Genomic DNA, 12,536 nt, shown 5'->3' with positions numbered 1-12,536 from the left:
AGTCTGCCAAGTTTTTTTTTTTTTTTACTATGACAAACCCATTTTCAAAGTAGGATCCTGCATCATCTATATTCTTCCTTTCAGTGTTAGCTCAAGTACTGAACCAGGACAAAGTGACAGGATGATCTTGAAGTTTTTAAAGTGGTTTCCACATTTTTTGTTAGCAGCCCAGTGGCCTCAGCAGCATCCTCCAGCAGAGGAATAAGCCAGCTTTCCTTGTGTGTCTTCTAGGGTTGACACTGCCTTTCCTTTACATCCAAGTCACAATTTACCTAACTGCAGTTGGCCAGAAACAGGTTCTTTTTAAGGTTTTCAGTATAGATTGAATTAACCATGTCAGTCATCATCTCCATTTCCTTCTTTCTTCAAATCACTGCAACGTATTTCAAAGGATGAACTTAGAGACATTAGTTTTCTTCCAAAATTCAGTTGTTCATTTGTTCAATTTTATTTCCTGCTGCAGCTATGTACTGAGACATGCAAATCAACTTCTGCTTCTGATAAACAACTCCAGTTCTTAGATTACTATTCACACTGGGAATTTTCCACAAGTCAAAACTCGAGTACAAAAAGTAACTTTTCCTAAAAGCTAAAATCTACACACACAAAAATAAAGATTTCAATGTAAATTTTACTATTTTATTTGTGAAAAAACTACAAGCAGAATTCATAAATAGACATTTCTATTTAAAGCAGGAAAATGATAAAGTGGCTTCTAATAACATAGTCGTGCACATGCCAGTTAACAGGAATATATTAACATCTTTTATTTGCTAGACAAAGAGCAGTGTCCAATATAAATTTCCCCCAAACATTTAAGACCTGTGAATTTCTGACCAGTTCACAAAACCACCAACTGACACTTTAGCATGAAGAAAAAAACAAACCTAAGACTGTCAGCTCTAAAGACGTTACAGAGCATAAACTTCCAAAAGCGTTATACAAGCTGTCTTTCTGGGCAAATGAAAAATATAGCTCGTATAATACATTAACAAAAATTCACAAGATAAGATTATGTTTTGACATACTTAACAAGCATTCTCTATTTGTCTCCAACAAACAAAGCTAAGGAAATAATGTAACCATCTTTACACAGTAAATTAAGGTTACAAGTCATACACAAGAACAGAACTGCTTGCGCATTAAAAACTGTTCAGCTCCATTGTCATACTCTAAATGTTGGCTCTTAAACCATTTTCGGTTACATACAAGCAAAGGTTATTATATATTCAGCAATTAATAAATTTTCAATAATTTAAGATATGGTAGCTTAAAAAAGTAGACTGAGAATGGTCTTGATAAGGCAGGTGAAACATCTTAGTGGAACTAAACTCACAGAAGCTTCTGCCAATGTTTTTAAATATCCAGATTGAAACTCAAAAGGTTTTGATTAAAATATTTTATGGGTGTCAAGATGTTTTTTTTTTAACTGCATGACTTAAGCAGAGCATGTCAGATAAGCTCTGTGTGTGCGCACGCACGAGTGTGAAAGATCACGTGTTAAAACAAATGGAAACTTGCAAGCATTAACACTGTGCTTTTTTTTTTTTGCTTTGTTTTATAACCTGCTTACTGTGTCACTGAATATACCAAGTATTTCTGGCCCTCTTTTATATATCTTTCTAATCTACACTAGTGTTTTTACACGCTGCCTACTAGTTGTAGGGCAAACTGCAAATTCAGTAAGTTATAGGAATTCCATTTCCAGAATACATGCCTGAGGGAGCTCATCAATTTCAGAAATTAAAAGTCTAAAGTACCTACTACCTCACTAACCTCAACAGAATACACAATGGCAGCTAAAGGACAGGTCCAATAACATCCAATTGCTGAGAAAACTTCCAGTTAGCTGCAGTTTCTATCAAAATGGCAACTTCATCCCACCTGTTCTAAAGCAACCCTCTTTCTTTCTTCACCCTTTCCCATTTTTTTAAATTTATTCTTTATCATGGAGGCAAAACCAAAAAACCAAGACATTGGCAATGAATTAGCAGCCTATGAGTAGCTGGTTAATCAGCTTTTTCCACTAATCTATGGGGTCCAATCACTTTACATGAAACTAATTTTGAAAAAGTACACAGTGTTTCTGAACAAAGTGCATACCAACACTTATTGGTTCAAAAAGCAGTGCAACCCACAAGAGTTTGGTGGCATTTAAATTTTTAAAGTTAATTTAAAAACTTAGCAATTCCTATCTCTGGAAAATAAATATGGCTGACTAATTTACCCTCCCTGAGACCCTTAATAAAAGGAATATTAAAACTTTAGAAGGAATGTCTTTGCAATATCCCACTGATATTAAAATGTGGATTTAAAATTCATAGTCAAATCACTATGTCTTATATAGTCTGATGCTTACAGAAAGCATCTTATTTCCTTTGGTTCATTAATAAATACTTTAAAAATGTATTTAGAAAGATAAGCATAGCTTGCATCCCAGATACAAGCATTTTTAAAAAGAGGGGAATATTGTTCATGCATTTGAGTAGGACTACAGCAACAAATGGCACTGCTTTATAATCTTTACCTTTGAAAACAGAATTTAAATCATGGTACATTAGTGACTACAGAATAGTTTTAATGTAAATGTGAAAGGAACCTTTCCTGTTGGCTACTCAAATCAAGCTGTTAATTTTTTTTTTTTTTTTTACTAGTTGCCTCCACAGACAAGTTACTTCTATTCTTAAGCAAACTAGGTTTTTCACACCGAAATGTGGTGCTTCCTTACAAATGAGCTGCCCTCTCATGAGTCCCTAAAGTATGATGATCAAATAAAGGAAGGTAACATCAAGTCCCCATGCTTGAAATGGCTCTAAAGTCTATGAACTCTGCGGACATGAATGGTTAAAAGTCAAGGACCCTAAATCCAAAGTAATACAAAACATTTTTAAAATGAGGAATCATGTTAGTGGTCTTTGTTTTTTTTTTGTTTGTTTGTTTTGTACGACAGTAAAAATATAAGCAAAAAGAAATTTTAAAAGAGTTTACTCAGTCTGTCTTTACATTGAGGAAGAAAAGGTCACAGGCTCCCAGGAAGTATGAGCTTTCCCTGCAGCTCTGGCTGCAGCACTTAGAACATTCACTTGAGTTGCTTCTCTCACAGCAAGAATTGAGAAATGTCTCTAAACACTGAAAAGCTCCATGTCTGGACTGAATGTGTGGTTGATAACCTTTGTTCAGTAAAACAAACAATGGTAGATTTTTAAGAAAGAAAAACAATTCTTACAACCAAATTGGTAGGGTAAGGGAAATAAAGGGACATGAGGCAAACAAATTTCAGTTACAAAAACCACCACTGCAATGTCACATGCAAAGTGGAAACAGGGATTTGCTTCTTGTGTGGACCAAAAATACAGTTTAGACAGTTTTAATTCTAAAACTAAGAGACAATTTATAGATTTACCTCAGACATGAGTAGAGGTCTAGAAAATGGATGGAATTCAAGTTATAGAATACCATATTTTCATGAGTGCTTATGTAAGAACAGCAATGTTAACATGTAACCGTAATTTACACGAATACTTGCCATTCTGGAGCTAGTTTACTTCTCAATGATAAAAGCCCTCCCAACTAAACCACTTGTGATTTGTCAGTTATTCCATTGCAAATGCAGGCTATCTGGAGCAGTCTTTAAATTTGAGATCACAATGTTTAAAAATATATATTTTTATACCGTCCAGTACTCTTTAGACAGATGAGAGAGTCAAGTTCCCACGTGGGTTGGAACATACTTCATGTAAAACTGATTTTAATTTTATTTGTAGTAGGGACTGTCCCAGATCTGTAACTGTTCAATGTTGTATTCACTTCACAGTGTATCAAGCACCAGCGTTGCCATGGATTGGTTTCAAATAACCCTTTATATATAATTTTATATATATATATATAGTTATATCAAAACTGATAGTACATAGTATAACTGGAAGAAAGAACTAAACTTAAAAGGATATGCTGATAGGATGGAGTTTGTGAACACAATAAATAAAAGTTCCCTCCCCCTCCCAGACCACCCCCCAAAAACAAACAAACAAACAAAAAAAAAACCCAAAAAACCAGTTATAATGTACATGGAAAATTGTGCACAGCAGATTTTTTTTTTTATAAAAAGTAGATTCAGGAGCACATCCAATTATAAATGATTGTTAGGAAAATCATATAAAACAATGGAATACATAAAAGTGTCAAGAGTAATTGTCAGGGTGCGAAATTCCTCGGTGGCCAGATGCCCATGGCAAGCAGAAATCATCCTGGCAGCATCACTAAGAGGTCGATGTCCACAGAAGATTCTCCAGGGATGCAAGCAGCATGGGCAGGTGGAGGATTTGAATTTCATACCCTGATTCATAGTTTTCACAACTCCATGTGCAATTTCAGAAAGATTCATCATTTACTGCTGACATGTCGCCCTTTGGCGTGGAGGAGCGGGAGGAGCCCTTGTCTGTGCTCTCCGACCCCGAGCTGCTCTGGTTCTGCTGTTCTGACCCTGCACTGGAGGTCACTGTGGATGAGGATGTAGAGGACGAGCGAGTCTTTTCCTTAAAGTCTGTAATAATGACGGTGACGTTGCCCACAGTTACTGCCAATTGCTGTGCAGTGCTCCTATCCACGTTTTTCAGTCGGGGCCTGAAAGCAATTGGGAATAGCCAATTAAATAAGCTACAGATTAAAAACGACTTCTGGCAGACAATCATCAATACACTCACATTGCATGACACTGTGGCAATGAATCCTAATTGCTACCACACATGCCAAGCTTACTACAAAATCTGTCGAATAACCTCAGAAATAATGGAAACTATCATCAGTTACAAAGCTTTGGATCACTGCAAAATTATTACCAATTTATCTGTCTCCTGTTTTGGTGACAGTGATATAAAAGTAGCTCACATATATCTAAAAAGTTAACTGTCCCACATCTCGTTCTTTACCCCGCCCCTTCTTAGCCTACAAACCCACAGGCACAAAACCACCCTTGATTATGAATAGGTTAAATCAGAGCAGCACTTTTAGTATTTCATTCTAGTTTCAAATACCTTGAGGTGTGATTCGTTTCACTGGTCTTGGTTGTAGCATTTGCTGACTGTATACTGTTTGCTTCGCTAGGAGGATCTTTCAGAATATCAGACTTTGGTCTAAAGGGAGGGATACCAAAAGAGGCATTTAAAAAATCTCTTTGATTCACTTGCAAAATACTATACTGTGCTGAATTACCCAAGACTTACTTTGTTTTCTTGTTGGTATTTTTCTTGGTAATGCTAGGGCTAATTTCCTTATCTTTCTCAGGTTTCTCTTTGTCTTGCTTTTCAATTTTCTCCTTCTTCTCCTTTTTTGGGGGTGGTGGAGTGGCATACTGTTGTGCCACCTGTTGTGCCACGAGCTGAGAATTGATCCGAGGTTTCCTAAAACATTCAAGGAAAGACACTTCATTACTTGCCTTATAAATACTTCTTTAAATTTTTTATTTTAGTCTCATAAGTTTTTTAGGTATTTATTTTATTTCTGGTATCTGACATCTCAAAATTCAATTATATGGTGTCATTTCTATATTACTATATTTTTATGTAGCATGGATGAGTCCATAAAGCTTTTCCTCTTTCGAATTCACTTTTTGTACATCTACCTTTAATGACATAAACACATATGCTTAAACAAACAGTAAAAGTTTTTCAGCCAATAAAAAGGGACACTATTTCTTTGAGGGTCAAGTAAACACTGCTTCTTTGGAGTTGTTAAGATTATACTGACAGCTTTCAAATACCACTGCAGAGGGTCAATCTCATTTTAAATAAATAAACACTGGTAATCCCTTGAAAAGAGAATAAAATTAGAAGTGAAGCATTCACTTCTAAATCTAATTATTTCAACTTGGTCTGCTCCCCTGCAGCTCTGTGATTGGCACGGATAACACATATAGAGCAATAAAAGGTAACTGTGGCTCATACTAGTTCGCAAGGGGGTGAAGACTGAAAGTCACTTAAAAAAATTCTTAGACAAGTGATACATTCACTGTGCTATCTATCATTATGTCCCCACCAATCTCCAACTGACACTGGCACTTAACATTGTTGTTTACAAAATCTAAGTAGTGCCAAACACATTTCACAATGCACGAACATTAAGACCCAAATGGGAAAGAAAGGAAAAGTCTATGCATTGTTTCTATACAATATTAATTTTCAAAGACATCCCATCTAGATTGACATTTTATAATATAATAAACTCTCCAAGTTACAAGGTAGGGACACAAATATTCAAATGGATCCATTCATGAGACAAAACAACTGGCTGCCACAATGTAACCATCCCCTCTTCGGATCCTTTATCTCCCTATGCATTCCCCAGGATGGAGGCGCAGGCCAGATAAAAGTAACTGGATAGAAGTCTGGCTCATCCATGGGAGAGCCAGTAGTGGGGGACTGGAAAAAAAAATAAAAAAAACAAACCTAGAAAAAACAAAGCTTCCTTCTGAAACAATTCTGCCATTTACTGGGCTACTAGAGCACCTCTTGGGAGCAGGTACGATGAAGCTGAGAGGAATGCAGGACGAGGGGGACAGATGCTTACTTCACAACTTCATCAAGGAGAGCCTGAGCATAGAAGGCACTGGGTTTGTACTAAGTGTTTCAGTACTGGTTTGGTGGTAGTGGGACATTGCCAGAAAACATACCAACGAAGGAGCAAGTTTCCTATCAGCCTCCAGCAACACAGGCCTTAGTCATGCGGTGGCACACCATGAAAGCCAGTCAGGTACACCTCAGCCTGGATCACAAATGGCCTCACTTGGCACGGAGCAAGGGATTCAAACACATATGTGAAATATCCCTAAAGAAAGGGAGGAATGTACTTACTCTAAGCTTGGATCCCAAACACAAGACCCCATGTGAAAGATAACTTTCTCTTTCATAAGTTCTAATGAAGGCAGAAGAAGTCATTCTAACACCTTCTACTCCTTCAAAGAGAAGTATGACTGTGTTAATACTCAAAAGATAATAACCAATAACCACTACAAAACAATTCACAAACCCTTGCTGGGGACACAAACAGATCAGCCATCTACAGGGATTACAAACGGTTTAAATCCAAGTTAAAACAAAGTGCCATACACTAACCAAGACTCAGTTGTCAAAATGAAGTAACTTAACCACAGTTAATACAGTGAATAAACCATTAAAATGTTATGAAAAATTATACCTTGAGGGAGAATTTCAATTAAGCCAGTATGTTTATTTTACTCCAAGGAAATCCGATGTAAAAACAAGGACATTTGGACACCAGTCCAAGAGTATCTTCAACAGAGAAAGACTCAAAGGTATGCCAGATGCCTTGCCCCAGAGAACTCTCAGCCTAATCACCAAACCAGGCTCATCCAATGCGAGTTAAAGAGGTGCTTGTCTCATTCTAGGATATACTACAATGTTCCATGATGTCACTTACCATGTTGCACTGAAATTGCCAATCAGCTGTTTACTCCTCGATGGCAAAACTACATCTTAATCACCTTTGTTGCCATGGCATTCAACACAGTACCAGGTACTCAATAAAATTATCTACTGAGTAAGCAGAGAAGGAACCAACACTGCAGAAAAAGACAAAGCAGGATGAGGACTAAGAAGAGGCTCAGCTTTGGTGATCAGAAGGTCACTGCTGACTTTTAGAAGAACAGGACACATGGGTAAGGGCTACAAAGATTAAGGGATTAAAGGCTGTCAGAGGAATACAGAGGTGAGAAAGAGGGACCCTTTCCCTTCTTTGGTGCTAAGGGAAATTTAAATCATGCTGTACATTGAAAGAGGGAGAAAGAGCGAAGGCTGACAAGAGACAGGGATTAACTCATGGGGCAAAGGAGAGAATAAACACAATCAAAGTCCTGGGAAGGTAATGGGGACACTTTCTAAGACAGACCAGTAATAGTTTCTACTACACAACTGGGAGGTTATGGGCAGAATATTAAAATGAGAAATCAGAGAAGAGTTTTGGAAACTGTGGACATTAGAAGTGGTACCTAGTCTGGTGAGTAGCAGGAACTAACAGCAGAAAAGAGAACTGGTGATGAGCAGAGAGAAAAGGAGTTACTGGTAAGTCACAAATTGACCTTAGTAGCAGGAGTGTGGTGTGCCTTATAGAAGTTCTCAGTGTCTACCCAGACATTATGTTTATCCAGAATGGATTATTTCTTAACAAGGCCAGTTTGCCAAGATACTGTGAACAGGTGAGGTGCCCACCTTTGTATTTCTCCCACTGGCAACCATTCTCTAACACTTCGGCAAATACGCTCTCAGAATTCTTCTTTAGCGCATGTGTCACAATCCAGTATCTATAGCACAAAACCTCCATATACAAAAGGTAAAATTATTTATAATTCATAATATGCAGCATGTGTGCCCAAACTGTGCATGTTCTCACTTGTTCCTAAGAAAATGAATGTTTGACTAGAATGGTGAAATAAGCATTCCTCTCCTCTACTGGCCAACCAAAGCAAAATTTCACAAATGAAAAATCTCAAGGCTATTTGGGATCTGACTGTTACCAAGAAATATGGGGTGTCTGCTAAAACCACAGGTATTGTTTCAAAAGTGTTGCTGTGTTCTAAATGTCATATATGTCCTAAGCAAAAACCTAACTCTTCAGTCATCATTCAGCCTTTCTCCACAAAAAAACCTCAACTACAAATGAGCATTTATTACTTTAATTATTTCAAGTGAGTACCCCCAGGGTCAGGCAACACGAGTGAGGTAGGGAAATACACTTAATTAATTTTCAAAGGGCACACCGTTTCTGAACGAAGTGCCTATCAACACTCATTGGTTCAAAAAGCAGTGCAAACCTTTTGGAAGGGGAGGGTAAAGAAAACTAGAAGGGCTGGCCACCAGTATGAGACCTCCAAGACCTATTGTTCTTACAATGAAGGTGCTATCCTATCAGAACTGTCTGGCAGCTCTTGCCATCTGCCCTCTCCTCAGTTCTAGGCTAATACACTGACTGCATGTGAAAGCATGGGAATGGCCAGTTTCCAGTATTAGAGCGACACACACTCCGCTCCCTGAGGCCATGCCACCTTCTTCAGATTAGATATTACAAAGTGAGTCTGAAGGAGGAGAGGCAGACATCTTTTCACAGCTGTCACAGGACAGGCACACCATGAAGCTAGAGTGAGCACATTTTCTAGAGGAGAATTTATTGTCCATCTTAGAAATTAAGAAAACCAAGAAGCAGAAAAATTAAGAAATTTATCTAAGGATTACACTTAAGTGCCTGAGCTGGGATTTTTAACCCAGATCCATCTGGACTCTCCATGGATTCCTCTAATGAAGGCAACCACAGATGAGGCTCTCCACCTTTGAAGAGCACAGACTTGTTTTCACATGTGCATGGGGGTGGGGAGAAGGGTAATGTGACTCAGGCACAGGGTACGAGGGATGAAAAACCCAGGGTCAACCCAGGCTACAGTTTTGTAGACAACTCCTGACAGTCCCATTACCTTCACCATGCTCACTCTGGCGAGAAGAGAACTATTGGGTTGTCCTTAAGGAAAGAGAAAAGGGCTGGAGGAGTCGAAAAGAATGTTTCCCACTGCCTTTGGAATATTGTCTGTAAGGAATGAACCCTTATCACGATATTTAACACTGCTGATTAGTGAGACATAGTTACTTCCCACAGATTCACATTGCTCAATGAAGTCTTCAAGTGTCACACAACAAACTAAATGGCTTTCAAAGGGTCAATTCTTTAATAGGTAGCTGAGAGTCTGGGTTCCCCCCAATTACCTAAGTTGCCCAACTAACAAGTCTTAAGTAAGCAATTAACAGCCTTCACAATACAGTGGAAAACATTAGATGACAGCGTGTGGCTTATAGCTTTTGGTGTCTAAGCTTCCAATGAAAGCCAATCAACTACCTACCAACAAAAAGAAACAACAAACAAAAAGCCCTATTTGACCAGAAGTACTATATATGTAGTAAATAGGGGACCAAGTTTCCTTTATGAGTAAGTATGGCACCAAACAAGTTTATCGTATCTTTTCAAGATTATATATTTTTATGGGAAAAAAAGCTGTCTTAAAATTATTTTATATATCTATTGTATTTCAATAGTTTACAAATGAAAATCTGCTATGAAATTTCAATGCTAGATCTGTCTTTAAGAAAAATGTCTATTTGCATTTAAGCAGCTAATATTTCAGAAAAGAGTCCTTTCCATAAAAAGTGAAGCAAATCTTTATCTAGAGACATCTTAATTTTTGAAAAGGAAAATTTCTAGAGTTCAAGCATACATAAATAAATGAACATAAGTGAGAGCACAAAACAAGATATCTTATATCTTACAGGATTGTTTTGATGTGTACTCGTGCCACTTCGGGAGAACACAAACTATGTTTTTTTTTTAGGAAAGGGTAATTTTCTCCCATATACCTTTTCCCTTTTTCACTTGTGTATTCAGGGGAACTTGAGATCTTACATTTCTCATGTACTTCTTTCTAAGTCAGCTATCACAACAAGCAGCAATGCAAAGCCATGTTCTGTGATTCAGGCAACAAAGATCAAGAGGCATCCCTAAATTTTACATCCAGATCTCTTCTAAAACTATCATTTGTGCATTCCGCCCCCAATGGAATTACATCTGGTGTTTCACTTTTCAATTAAAATACCCCAAAGGTTCTGAAATCAGATAATCAACTCATCCATTAAAGGAAAAAAAGGTACATTACAACTTACAAAATGTCTTAAAGTCAGCATTCACTCACTGCCCTTGAGCTCTTTGGACACTGTCTTTATATCCTCCCAGCCCCTTTTTTGCCTTGGCAATCTCGTAGTTGAAGAATTAGCAAATTCAAGGATTTAACAACTCTGAGAAAGCCTTTCCATTTAGCTCACTCTATCAGGGTTCTTTATGATAGACATCATGGTACTGTAATTAAAAAGAGCCTCTCCACAGGACCTGTTTTCCTGTCTCTACACTCAAAAGGTCATTCTATACATGTGCATTGGGCCAGCTAGGATAGACTTTACCCCCACCAACAATGACTAGACTTCTGTATTACTTACTGATGCCCCAAAACATACCAGTTGGGAACACTACAAAGTACTCTGTGCATGGATGGCCATTACTCAAGAACACATGCTGACTGAAATATTTTTAAAATGAAATGGGAATAATAGTAAATTCAACTTCAGGGAATTGGGTAGGCCACATGTGTCAAAATGCTTTATAAACTGCACAATTTTTTTCTTTGCAAAAGTACCTTGCTGAAGCCACAAAGGCGTTATTTAGTAAATTTGATCTTTGGATTAGCCTGCATCCAGTAATACATTCCAAGTTGTAAACAATCAAATTCCAAACACTTTTGTGGAACACATCCTTTTTTAAATTCAGTAATGCCAGAATTTACCTCTAAGGCAATGTAAGTGTTAAGCATCACAGTTTGTCTATCCCAACAACATTAGTGTTTAGTCCCCTAAACACTAATGTCCTCTGGTTTTGATGACTAATATCGTAAAGAGGCCCTACTTATTTTCTATTCATTTTACCTACCACTCCCAATCAATTCTATTTTTTAAAAAACACCAGAGAGCTCAGGAGAAATGCTGGAATAGAACACTGAGTTAGGGTTCCAGCTCCAACGTCAATGACCTTGAGACCTTAAAAGGAGATATCAGACTTTGTTTTAAATCTAGAAAATACATATTTATTAATAAACATATTTAAAGTAAAAAGGCTACCTTTAGGGCTTTCTCCTCCACCTGTACTTTTCATTTATCAACAATTCGAAAATATAAGTTAGACGGCCACTAAAAAAGGGAGAGGCTTAACAACCACCCACCCAAGAGAATCAGAATCTCCAGACTATTAGTCTTGGTATTTTTTCAGCTATACCAGGCTAGGCTGAGTTTTTAATATAAGGTTTTAATATCTTAAATTTTCTGTATCTTTTTAAATCTGTTCAGTATTACTAAGAATCACCAATGTGATCAACCAGCCCAATGAACAACAGGTGAGGAAATAAGGTAGATAATATGATTTAGAAGTAAATTCCCAGGGAGTTTCTAGGTAAATGCTTTCTTTGCTATTATTTTAAAGAACTGATAATCTTAACAACACTGGACAAATATTCATCTGTTCAGCTATGGGAAGATGAAACCACACAACATCTCCAACCTAATTCTTCCCTGATGCAGGATACATAAGACCTTGTTGTGCTTGCTAACTGTTAGTCCCAGTGACTAGGGTGTCCTTTTAGCTTGCTGTGATTCAGGCCCATGTCAACATTACTCAGACCTAGCTGGCTTTGCTCTGGAAAGATTAGTACTCATGGCCTTCCTCAAACCTGCTCTTGCCACAGTATCAGGCCATGCTACATCAGGGTAATAAGGAACATGCATGACTTTGTGACCTTCACTAAAGCCAGCCATCATTATAATACGGATAATTAAAAAGTCAATTGTCACTTAACTTTTCTAGAATGACTTGGGTGACCTGAAGCGGTCTTAGCTTGCATTCTAGGTTAATCTTTCCCACAAGTATACATTCAACAGTATATA

The 12,536-nt window shown here is 37.5% G+C and overlaps 1 protein-coding gene across 1 annotated transcript in view; it reads right to left on the bottom strand.

Annotated features, from left to right (window-relative positions):
- Positions 1-623: 623 nt before the first annotated feature.
- Positions 624-12,536, bottom strand: part of RYBP (RING1 and YY1 binding protein) — a gene marked incomplete at its 5' end in the record, with an annotated part of 72,096 nt that continues 60,183 nt past the window's right edge. Inside the window, 3 exon segments of the mRNA XM_025050856.1 lie at positions 624-4,623; positions 5,034-5,132; positions 5,223-5,399. Coding sequence (XP_024906624.1) covers positions 4,371-4,623; positions 5,034-5,132; positions 5,223-5,399 — 529 coding nt within the window.

This window comes from Pteropus alecto, unplaced genomic scaffold (assembly GCF_000325575.1).
Source record: "Pteropus alecto unplaced genomic scaffold, ASM32557v1 scaffold75, whole genome shotgun sequence".
NCBI lineage: Eukaryota > Metazoa > Chordata > Mammalia > Chiroptera > Pteropodidae > Pteropus > Pteropus alecto.
Note: the sequence above shows the minus strand (reverse complement) of the source record. Positions and strands in the feature narration are given on the sequence as shown.